General features: G+C 44.6%; 1 protein-coding gene across 4 annotated transcripts in view; it reads right to left on the bottom strand.

Moving 5' to 3' along the window:
* The window catches only part of Sema2b (Semaphorin 2b), a 45235-nt gene that overhangs the window by 23375 nt on the left and 9288 nt on the right, over nucleotides 1-12572 (bottom strand). For 3 of the 4 annotated variants that reach the window (NM_001274096.1, NM_001144208.2, NM_001274095.1), the window contains exon 2: nucleotides 8963-9555. In NM_001274096.1, coding sequence (NP_001261025.1) covers nucleotides 8963-9290 — 328 coding nt within the window. In that variant the 5' untranslated portion in view covers nucleotides 9291-9555. Of the gene's footprint in view, nucleotides 1-8962; nucleotides 9556-12572 lie in introns of those variants that run through there. The other variant, NM_001038863.4, reaches the window with a different exon arrangement.

Raw genomic sequence — 12572 nt, 5'->3', positions numbered from 1 at the left:
TCACAATGTCCTGTGGCCCACTTCATGTTATTGTTTATAACACATTTGCTCATCATAATAGGCAACATTTTCGTAAAAACATGCCAAGACAGTGGCGGCGCCATTAACCCTGTTAATGCTGCAATTATGCGGCAAGAATTATGTTCGGGTAGCAGGTGAGCTGGCAGGTGAGGTGGCAGTTACTGGGACCACACTGTTACAGTGGGTAACAGCTATAAATCCACACCGCCTTGCCGAAACTTCAAGCGTCCTTTAGTATGTTTGTGTGTGTGTGCGGCATAATGATAGCTTCGCTGGGAGGAGCACTTGCGAAAGGAGTGAGCTCCTGAAGCTCTCCTGCTGGCAACACAAATACCAAATGAGGATGGAGATGAAACTGGAGCTGGAGCTGGAGTCTTAGATGGGCACTATATACATACAATGGCACCAAGTTGTAAGTTTAATTACCCACATAACTGAGACATGAAATCGCCGGGGGTAGGCGGGGGTCAGCAGCTCTCGTCTAATTAGACAGACACGCTCTGACACAGTTGGTCCGCCGGCTTGATATATAGAAGTCAGATTCCCCTTTACGATCCTTTTATTGTGTTCGGTGTCCGTGCGTGCACTATAATTGCATTCGGAGCCGAACCGAACTACTTCCACTGGCTGTGCTGCTACTGCTGCTCCATCTGCTCCAGCTACTGCCATCATATAAATCGTAAAAATGTTGAAAAATAATCATCATAAAAGACAAACAAGAAGCCATTCGGCACGCAAGGTGGGCCAAGCCAGGCTAGCTCCTCCACCTCTGTATCGTAGATATTATTTAAGTTTTTATGTCCTTTCTTCGGCTGGCGGGTCCTTCGTGTCCTTTGCCGGGTGAGCACATAAATCATTTGACTTGTTTGCCCTGCCCAGCACGCCCCTCTCTTCATTTACTCATTAGATTTGGGCCATTCGCACAGTGTCCCTGTTGGCGCCCGGCTTTCTCTCGCTTTCATAACACACAAAGGACATAATAATATGCTTATTTCCAGGCTACACCTTTTGTGTCAACAGTGTCTCCTGATTCGGTTACTCTCCTCCTGCGTCAGCAGAATTTTCTCTGGCCAAATGGAAGCAACAGCAACTGGCCTCGACGTTGATTGGCAGCTTGAATTTGGGGGTTTTTCGGCTGGTTGCCTGCTATTTTCTTAATTTTCAACACGTTTGCCGCTTTTCCTTTGAGGCATTTCTTTTCCGGACACGCCTTTGCCTTGGGGGGCCCGACAAAGGAGTATCTATTTCGTGACAAAAGGCAACTTTAACTTTCCCCAACTATAACTTCACTTTGGACCAAGACGACTACGACTACCACCTGGCAAGGCAAAAAAAAAAGAGAAGGAAAAAAGTATGCTAACGCCATGCAGCACGCACATGTCGTAGAGTGTTAAGGACGAAGTGGAGTATCCTTTGAGCCTTTTTGCGTTTCGTATGCGCATAACTTTGCACCTCGACCAGACGCCGCCAAAGTGCGTGCGACATACATTTTTACAGAGCGAAAAAATATCATACAAAAGGGTTGGCAATTCGATTTTATGGCCGAGTGACGCATATCGCAAAACGATTAAATAATAACAGAGACTATAAATAAATTGATTTATACATATAAATATTTGTTTTTATAATTCCTATTGATAGTTTTACTAATCATTTTGCTCAGATCTTTTTCTTCCTGTTGAACAGGACTTAAAGAATTCCCTTAAAGCAATCACACGCAGCTTTCCTTTGGGGTTCCATCTTTTTCTCGGAATAAGGAGAATGAATTCGGACGCATTTCTTTGACGACGCGTGGCCTAAATTGTTTCAAATTACAGGACAGCACCTTGCTGCCCTAATCCGCAACTGTGCCGTGTGTATATGTGCGCGTTTGTGTCTGTATCTCTGCCTGTATATATGTGTGTGTGTGTGCGGGTTTGCCGTTTCCGGCAGCTCATTTCCGTTTCACCTCAATTGGGTAAACCAGAAAAAATAAAAGCTTCTTCTATAAAACTCGTGTAGCACTAAAAAATCGTATAAAGGCAACTCCGAGGGGAGCACATGCAACGCAGCAGGTTGCGCCGTTGCCTTCAGAAGGGTGCATAAATTAGAGAGTTAGACGAGGGGATGGAATGGGAATGTAGAAATGGGCGGTTTCTGTGTAATGGCAAGGTTGCAGTTGACCGTAGACAGCTGGCAGAAAGGCAGAAGGGCAGAAGGAGAAAACAGACCGGCGGAATCCACCCCCTGGGAGGAATATCGGCCAACACCTCAGCACTTATTTATGGTGAGGCATTTTAAATTCTACCCACCTTCGCTGCACACAGGGCAACACCCCGCCACTGACTCCCCTTGTATCTCGACTAATTCGAAAGTGTGGCAAATTGCACGGCGCAAAGAGACCAATTCCCGCTGCCCTGGCCCACCAAAAACCGCGCACCCCCTGAAGGAAACTTGGCCCAAAAATTGCACGGTAATTGTAGCCGCTAAATTTCACTTTTGCTCGGGCCTTGCGCCAAAAGGTAGCAGCCAGCAATTGAGCGGTTACCACGGCGGGAAATAACAAAAACAACGCACACACAAAAAGTGAATTATGCGGCAGACTGAAGTTTTACCCTCCACCTCCCCCCCGCCACGCTGTTGGAAAACCCATACCACGCGGGCGCATCTCATGACAGCCTGGCCGGCAGTTTTCATTTTTAAATTGGCGGTTTTATGTGCAATTCGAAATGGCAATGTATGCAGGATGGCTCGTGTGGGTGTGTGCGCTGTGGCATGACTAATATTGGCACACACCCGCAAACACACCACTACAGAGGCGCATACGCGCATACGCACACTTACAGCCACAGACAGTCTGCTTGTTGTACGCATTAGCCAAATTTTATTGCATACTTTTGTGCGCTATTGCAATTTAATGTGCCCCCACCCATGTCCTTTTTGCCATCTGCGCTCCGTGTGCGGTTTTATGCTCCACGCATAATTTTTGCGTAACAATTGAAATACTCGCAATGCGCAATGCAAAATATCCACGAACCGAGTTGAGATTTATATTTTGCTATTAAGCCACATTTGCCGGGCCAAACAAGGCGCGTCGCCATCGTCCCTTTTCCCCCAGCAAACACACCTCTGCTCACCGCAGAGGGAAAGTTCATTTTTCATGGAAATGACTTTATATGATTATATGTGTCGGTCCTTAAAAGCGAACGGTGCGCGACGTCGCATTAATGCCTGGCATTTCAATGCCAGCAGTCGATGGGTGCTTACTGAATTATGGGAATGGCTGTGAATGCTTTTTAACTTGTGAGGATGGTGAAATTATTCTGTGTTACTAATTTCTTTTTAAAGACATCAATCCGCTTTCCATAAATTTATGTCATGTCCTGTGCAGTACATATAAGAACTTATTCATGTCCCATTTCATTGGAAGCCTGCCGCAGAAAATGTGAAAAGTATTTGTTTATCATAAATACTTTGTCTTTCTCTTTTGCGTTCGCTATCTCGTTCTCACTCTCTCTCTCTCTCTCTCTCTCTCCTGCAAGTGCTGTATATATACTGATGAAGTGTATATTTTCTCGCATTGATTTCAAATAGCGTGACTGCAGGACGCCACAGTACCACACGGCGTATGCGTAATAAATATTGAATATCCATATGAAGAAGTTGTTTGGCCATAACTTTCCTTTGTCTGCTGCTTTGTGCGTGCGAGTGTGTTTGTAAGTCCTTTGTTTCAGGTTTATTATTTATTATAAATGACTGCACACACGGACAGGGCAGAGAATGCCGCTTAAATACCGTTATTGAGTAGGGATCCAACTCCGTTTCAGAACCTTCAGTTGGAAGTATCTGTAGCTGTATCTGTAAGGGAAACAGGTCAATCGATTCCGTTCCTTTTTTCCTGCCTTTGCTCCCGTTTTCTGTCTTCTCTGCCACTTCGTAGGCGTTTCATTGTGAACACAATTTTCAAACACAAACACACGGACAAGCTGTGCTATCTGAGCATTAATTAGAAATGGGTTTTCCACCCACATACCCTTGCAATGAAACTTCATCCGTCTGATTGCTTTGTTATCGCTTTCCATTGTGCGTCGATTAAATGATGTGTTAATTTTTCACCCCTCCCTGGCATTCCATACGGAATATACATATATCATGCAAAAAAGCTCCGATACGTCCATTTAAATCACACAATTCCCATGCAAGTCGAGTTTGAAAGGGAGGAAGGCTGCACTTAATGCAATTATTTCGCATGGCACAAAGTTATTTCTGTGTCATAAAAATGGACAATAAACCAATTTAACTTTTGCAATATGCTGGCGAGCAGCAACCCCCGGGAAAATGCCGACAGACCGCCCAGTCCCCCAAACTTTTACCAGCCTTATGCTTTCGGTCAAAATAGTTCGGTGTCCACTCTAAAAATCCAGCACAAACGAACTCGTGCGGCGGGTCTTCCCCCAATTTCACGCTATTCCATATATAAATTCCCCCGAAAACAGAAAAGGGGGCAACTCGACCAACCACCAGACCAACACATGTGCCCGGGGGTCAGGCCATAACTTTAATATATTTCACTACGAATTATTTCTGACGGACACACACCCTAACCCTCATGCCCGCTTCCACTCTTAATGAATGAACATATTTCGGCTGTTCATATTATTTCTCGATGCCTTTGCTTTTTCCCTTGTTGTTATCCTTGTGGTTGGTGTATCTAAATACGAGCAGATAATTGAAATCGAGTGTAAGTAAGTGCACAGAGAGGTGTCCGTGTGTGTTCGAGTGTGTGTATAGTGCTTAGCGAAACGTTAATGCCATGCCTGAAGATCAAAGTTTGCAATTTATGTCTAGTTTTAATGATTATTTATGTTTATGACATCCTGGCAAAGGACTGAAGTTTCCAGTTTGCTTGTAATGGCCATCACTAATGAGTGAAGGTCCTCGGGCGATACTTATTGAGGTCATGCGAGGTCAAGATGCATCATGATAATAGACAGAAATTTGGCCTAACTTAACCATTAAATGTTCAAGAGTGTAATTTTGTGCTAATGCAACGCATAACAATTACATTGGCAAGCCAGAACAGTTAGAGTTTCTGGTTAATATTTGTATTTTATGATAGGATCTTCTGTTAATGCTTTATAATTAAAAGCTGTTTAAGCCTCGTCCTTGCGGTTTAAAGTGTTTAATTAAAAACACACGGCTGACAACAATAGCGGCGTAATATTGTCAGCTCTGGTGTTATGGCCATCGGGCTTTCGCCCATCATGTGTCACCCGCAGCAGCAGCAGCACAAGTTGCAGCTGCAGCTGCAACAGCCACGGGAGCAACGTCGGTTGCAGCAGCAACATGGTGCATGCAACAAAAGCCGCAACGGTCATGTAAAGTTAATTAAATCAAGCGACATGTGTTTTAAATAAATTGAATAAACTCGGCATTAACATAAAACGAAATTAATTTTAATAGGCTTGCCGTAAGTTGTTAAACCAAAACTATAAACAAGTTGCCATTGTCGTTTGAAAGGCCCCAAAGAAAAGTTGAAAGTCCAAAGTTTTAATGCGTATTTGTTTGTTTCCTTTTTTTTTTTTTTGTGTGTTAATGCGTACAAGTATAGCATCATTATGTTAACGAATTTATGGCAAAAGCCACACACTCAGCCACAGTCGGAGGGAAATTGGAATGGAAAACGTAAACTTTTATAATCAAATTTAGTGGCGCAGACATTTTTGGTTTAATTAATTTGTCGTCATTAACTCGAGTCGAAATGCGAGTGGCTTTGAAACGTGAGGAGAGCTGGCCGGAAAAGTCCTCGAGTAGGCGCATCCTTGGCTCCTCCTTTCGTTTGCGGTCGAGAAGCCCTATCCTTCGAGGTGTCGATTCACACACAAACAGAAACACATAAACACACACACACACATACACACATACACTTTCATCGTCTGGCTTTTGTTTGTAGGGAACAAGAAACCGCAACCCGTGTGGGTGCTGGTGTATTTATATCCGCACCATTGTATCTTTGTATCTGGGTTTGCCGCATCTGATCCTTGGGAAGGTCATAGTCGCTACGCCTCTCCTTTTTGCATTAAGATAAATTACACACTCTGTGTGTCAAACAAGCATTTGTACTTGCGGCCAAGCGAACTGAATTATGGCACTTGGAGTTGCAGTTACAGTTGGCATTCGCTGGCTAATGAATCCGTAGGCCGGAAATCAGGTCAATGCGATTGTAAATTATAGCTTACTCGGCTTTGGATTTGGCCCAAAAACCCAAACACACAGGTGAATCTGCTATTTATGGCGGCAACACACATGAAAGGGAGCGCAGACCTGTATTGATTTTCTTAAATTCCGGCCCCCAGCTACATCAACCCCCTAAATTGCGTATACGCCCTGTTGGTGGCATTGATTGTGCTTGCGTGTGTGCTTTTCGTTCGGTTTTCGCCAATTGTACCTTTGACTTGACTTCAATTGTGTGAATTTGCTGATGGACTTATGAAATGCCTTGCTAGAAATCTTGCCAAAAACTTTTAGCCCTCCTTTGGCGTTTACAACTGAAAATTGCTGCTTAATTGCTGAGCTGGGTTGGCTAATTTAGCCGACGATGGCTGCCCACAGCTCAGAGTACTACATCCACCTGCTGGTCGAACGTAAAAGTTTCCTCGTTTTCGGCCCCAAAAAAAAAAAGGAAGTGCTGGGTGAAACAACAAACTTTTGTTGGCTGCCAGCGCTAAATGCTCGAAATTCTTAAAGTTTACGAGAGGAATGAACATTTGTGAACAGTTTTCATTTCCCTGCTTTACGGCTCCCATGGCCATTTTCCTGTTTTCCCGCTTTTCCTGTTTTTTGTGCTGTGTTTTTTTTTCGGCTTTGCGTGCGTGAGGGAAATAAGGAGCAAAGTTTCTGTGTGTGTGTATGTGTGTGCCTTTGCACCCCTTTTGTGCTGTTTCTATTTACGCAATGTCCGCAACTTTGGTCCAAAAACCAGGTGGATATTGAGGTTGCGTCTGGGGGCTTTTCTGGGGGTCATTTCAGCGGGGGAGCGCTAATATTCGCCATTAAACTTTTGCTTGTTTTTCTTTAATTAACAACGCAAACATCTGATATGCTATCCCAAAGCTTTTCGCCTCGTACTTTCCTTCTTGTTTTCCCTTTTCGGTATTTTTTTTTTTTATTATTTGGTCTGGTTTTTGTTGCTTACTTTGGCGTCTCGGAGAACCTTTATGAAGTTGAAAATATCCTTCTTTCGTTTTTTTTTTTTTATTTTTGTGGGTCGCCGGAAAAGTTTGAGCGCTTAAAACTCGTTTCTGTTTACATTTCTGCGGTTGGAAAATCCCTACCCAGATTGCATTAATTGTAAGGATGAGATTCTTTGCGTAAGCCCAAATTGTTTATGTAAATAAAAATGCGAGACAAAGGCGAATTTTCACACATAATAGCCCCGGCTAGTCATAATTTCTGATGAGCATTAAAAAGTTTTACATTGCTGCTGCGAATAGTATTTCCTGCACTTTGTTGGTTAAAGCGGATTACTTACTCACATTCATCCGATATGCGAAATGAGTTTTAATTATTCAGCGACAGCTCAGTAAAACGGGAATCTGTGTTGGGCTTAGCTCGGCTTTCAGTTCATAAAAAGTCCACTTGAAAACTAATTAAACACTAATAGTTGGGGTGCAGATAAAAAAAAAACGCAGCACAGCTCGGGTAAAATAAAACACAACTTAAGTGGCGGAAGTGACGGTCAAGATGGGGGTAAGTCGGGAGGTGAGGCGGTTGAGGAGAGGTCCTGCCGTTGAACAAACAACGAAACGAAGTCCGTGCAGCCGGGCAAAAGTTTTTAATTTTGCTCGAGTACTGGCGGAAAAGTAAAGTACAAGGAAGCACAGGCTGCTGCGCGCGAATGAGTCTATAAGTTCTGAAAAAAAAACCCCCACCATCGCCGATCCCCCGAAAGCCCCTATCGACTTCACACAATGCGGAAGAGAAATGTCTTGCCGATGAAATAAAACAATGGCAAAACAATAGCAATGCGAACGAGTTCTGGATGCCAAATGGCCAGAGAGCCGGGTGAAAAAGGATAACAGACGTCGCCGACGGAAGTGGACCGAAATGGCAAATCAAGAAAAGGAGCATGGGGCGTGGGCGGCAAATCCGCTTAAAGTGAAAATTATTCCTTTCGGCCATAAAAAGGGAAACCCCCGCGTCCCACACACACACAGAGAGACACTCCCAGCCACATCTATTTCAGCTTCTTGGCATTCGCGGCTATGTAAGCTGTTGACTTATTTCCCAAAACTTCGATTTCGACCCTCAGCCCATTGTTGTGAATAGTTTTGTTTGCCGGGGCTTAGCTGGCTGGGAATTCGAGGCCGAACAAAGTGAGGAAAACGTTTAAGCCATTCTATTTGTATTTCGCATATATCCGAGCAAAGGCACTACAAAAAATATCTAATATTAACGCTCTAACAAGATTTTTCACAAAGAAAATTGTTTGTTTGATGTTGCATTCTCTTTTGCTATGGTATCATAATAAAACAAATTCTATGAACAGCAACTATAACCTGTGCCAACTTATTTTGCATGTGTTTCTAGGAAACTGTAACAAGAAAAATTCAGTTTGTCATTACTTAATACCTAGTAGTTGTGCTTCAGAAAGCTGTTTATAAAAGTCTTTCCCGACCACCTTCGACTATACAGGATAGCTTTGAAAAAAAAAACTACCTAGTAATATATTATATTATAGAAACTATGATCTGGAGAACTAAGCACTAAGCACAGAAAGTGTCTTTTTTATCTTGCAGTGCAGCAATCAGTCAAAGTGAATTTAGTTGCCATATAAACCCACCCTAATCCGGCAGCAAATTAGTCGGGACTCCTTAGCCTTGGCCACCACTTAGACTTACCTTGACTGAAACATCGGGACGAGGTGGGTGAAGGATGGCACTGAGTAACTGTAGGGACTTACCTTTGTGGTGGCGCAGATGATGGGCAGCAGATGAGCCCGTGCAGCAGGGCGGCTCGTAATATAGATTCCAGGTGTTCTCATAATCCGCCCGGGCGTATTCCACGTGCACTGTTTGGGCGACCAGGACGAGGAGCAGGGCACTGAGGCTACAGAGCCTGTGCTTACCTTTCCCCGTGGCACACATGCTGCCTGCCTGCCTTTTGGCCTGGCTAAAGTCGGCAATAGAGTATTTTTGTTGCTTTTTAGCACAACAGTTTGAGTCACTGACTTTCGCGTATGTCACTTTGTTCACTGATTGAGCAATCTTTAACTGGGCATTGAGCGGCATTGGCTGCGATCTATACGATCTATTCTAAATTCGGGTAGCAGAGATCTTCCCGTCACACACACATGTTCCTTCGCTTCCGTTTCCGTTATCGCTTGCGACGCATTCGTTTCCGTTTCCGCTTTCCCTCTTCACTGTGGCGCGCACTTCGCGAGCAGCAGACACGAACTGAAGACTTTCGCAACGAGGAAGTGTGTTAAATAAACACACTCGCTTTGGGCTTCGCTCGTCTTGGTAGCGATGGTTCGGCTGTGAGTTCGTGAAAAACCTGAAAGAGCGAGAATGTCGAGAGCATTATTAGTTGGGAAATGCGACGCCGGCGCAGTGGGAAATGTACCGCGCTATGAGTGGATTTCCCAGTAATGTTTGTGTTTATGCCAAGTGTATTGAACTCATTTGCAACGGGCAATGTGCAACGTGCAACGTGCAGCGGAGTCTGCAGCGGCTACATTTTCAAGGGTAAATGCAGCAGACACTTTCGAGCGAACAACTGAAGTGCATACAAGCCACCCACTGCCCAACTCCTGGAAAAACCGGACAGCCCAAAGCGAGAGCAGACGGCTAGACGAGTGAAGGGTTTTCAGATGGCAGGGGATTGGGATTGGGATCGGGAGTGGAAATGGAAATGGGTATGGGGCATGGTAACTTCAACCAGAATATAACAGAGAATCGGGGCTTTGAGCCTAGCAGACGCCTGCACTTAAAGTATGCTCGTGCATTATTATTTATGCATATGCCCGTAGTTCCGTGTGTATGTGTGTGTCTGGGAAATTCTCTTCTTTTTTTCCCAATGCTCCGCATCGCGTAGCGTCGCGTGTTTCAATTTGCAATGCAACATTGTATGCTGCAAAAAGTTCTCTAAAGCCAGACATAAGTCACTCAGACAGGCCCTGAGGGGGCGGGGCGAATCGGTGCTGTGCGGGAAAAGCTGAAAATAGGGGGGCGGCGGATGGGGCAGGGGCCGTCGGCCAGACAGAGTCGAGCCCAAAGACAATTAGGCATTGTGTGAGTGTGCGGTAACCTTCAGACAGTCGGCTCTTTGGAATGTCTTGCAGCTTACTTTTGCCGTCCCAGCCCTTCGACTTGCCTTCACTGGCAGAGCGGCATAAATAGGAGTTAGCAGGGGAGGGAGTTGGAAACCAGAACTCTGGTCAGTTCTTGGGGAACGAGAAAGTTTTCAGGAATTTTCGGAGACTTTTGTTTGACAGGTTTGTCCAGCTGCACTGTGGCAGAGAATTAGCTTAAGGGGAAGCCAAATATAGAATCACTGAAGTAGTCAATGTATTTGCGCTTTCAAAACTATCGATTTAATGTATCAAGAGATTTTTTACTTCCAAAATGCACATGGTATAACATATTATTTACCATTAAATAAATCACCACTCTATAACATAATGAAAGTATTTCCTGAGTTGTAAAAAAGAAGAAGAATCTTGAACATTCCCACAACTCTTTCGACGTATTTGTTGAAAAACTAGCTAATATTCATTATACCTTATACCTTCCGCTTTTCTTATCGCGCTCCTGAATGTAAGGCCACAATGCCATATGGCTTCAATGTCCAATGCAGCCATCAAAGAAACGGGACAAGAAGCCGGCACCCACACACACCTGTCGTGGCCAACGAAACGAACTCCACAATTGCCTTATAAATGCCCTCAAACTTCGGCTAAGCCCGGCGAAAAACTTTGATTAATGTGCGCTTAAAGAGGAACCAAATACGTGGAAAAACCTGAACAGCGAACAGTGGAGAAACATAGCGGCAAAAGAAAAGGCGGGCAGGAAAAACAACGACAAAAGTTTTCATAACTTAAAGCCAGAAAGCTGGCGGTGGAGTAGGAGTAGGAGCTGGTCTAAACGGCGTGCAGCCAGCGGCTTCTTAGCCAAAGCGCAGTACAAAAACTTCTGCAATCAAGACGGGTTAGCAGAGGGTGGCTGTGTGCCACGGGTTGGGGGTTTGCGGCTTGGATGGAGAATGCGGGGGCTCAAGGACCAGGGACTGCAAAAGGTTCAAGGCGCCGCACAACAATGTCAGGGACCCGCTGGCAGGACGAAGGAATCACAGCGCGAAAGCGTTAAAAAAGCGAATTGTAAAACAAGCAGCAAACAAACGAGCAACATTCGCTCATGGCTGGCACAACAGGACCCCCATTTAGCCTCAAGCCCTCCCCCTTTTCCACACACAAAGTAGCCACACGATCCCAAACAACCACCCCTACCCTCTTAAAGTTGGTTAATAGAAAATGTAATTCGATGCATTTAATGTTGGCAACGGTTGCTGAATGGAAATCAGTCTATGGCAACTGGTCGGTGAGTTTCCCCAACTTACCACCGCCACCCCACACGGCCCTGCTATCATTTTCCCACTGAAAATTGGCAGGCCATGTCTTTGTCTATTTTTATGAGTTCGCATTGCATCCTGGCTGGCTGGATGTCCTGGGCACTAGCTCTTGTTTGAGTTGCTTACCTAATCCTTGCAAACAAGTTAAAAACGTTGTAAAACAAACAGCAGTACAAAGTGGGTGGCTTTGTTGGGTGGTATGGTGCATACTTTTTAGGGGTTATAAATGGAATGGGTTTACAGTCAAAGTTCCCTAAGTTGAATTCTCTGCAGCTCTAAACGAAAATTGTGTGGCAATAGCGTTTTATAGCTAAACTTTACAGACTTTTTGCACAGCATATAGTTGTCCTTTAAACGTAATTTAAATGGTAAGCTCATGATCAATTTCATGTAATGAAATTACAAGTGTATATGATAAAATAAATTATCTTTCAGTATGAAAAGAATGTTAAAAGTAATGTTTTTCGTAGAATTAGCGTTGTAACTCCCAAATCCAATCCAATGGTTCGATCTGTGGCAGCTTGACTGTTTTGAAAGTGGGGAAAACGAAGCGATTTTGACTGACATGGAGTGCCATGAGAAATACAAACAATCAAGCCGGGCAGACAGTTGCATTCCCTCAGCGTTCCCTGGTCACCTTGCCACCGCGCCACCCCTCACCCACTAATTCACCCCTGCAGCAAGTTTCGCAACCCCGTCCAACCCTTGGGTAACCTCAGCAACCTGCGGAGCGTGCCGCAGCAATGAAAACGAAGCGACAGCAATGCTAATAGAAATTAAGCGAAAGTTTGTGGGACCAGAGAGGGGCGAGGTGAGAGAGTTTTCCCAGCCAACCAACCAACCAACCAACCAGCCAGGCACCAACGACCCCCACCCCGCCCAATGCAACCACCTGCACCACCCTGCTGAAGGTCGCCTTTGCAACGCTTGCTTTCATTTCGTTT

This window comes from Drosophila melanogaster, chromosome 2R, assembly GCF_000001215.4.
Source record: "Drosophila melanogaster chromosome 2R".
In the NCBI taxonomy this organism is placed as follows: Eukaryota; Metazoa; Arthropoda; class Insecta; order Diptera; family Drosophilidae; genus Drosophila; species Drosophila melanogaster.
This window is presented reverse-complemented; position numbering and strand designations above follow the sequence as displayed.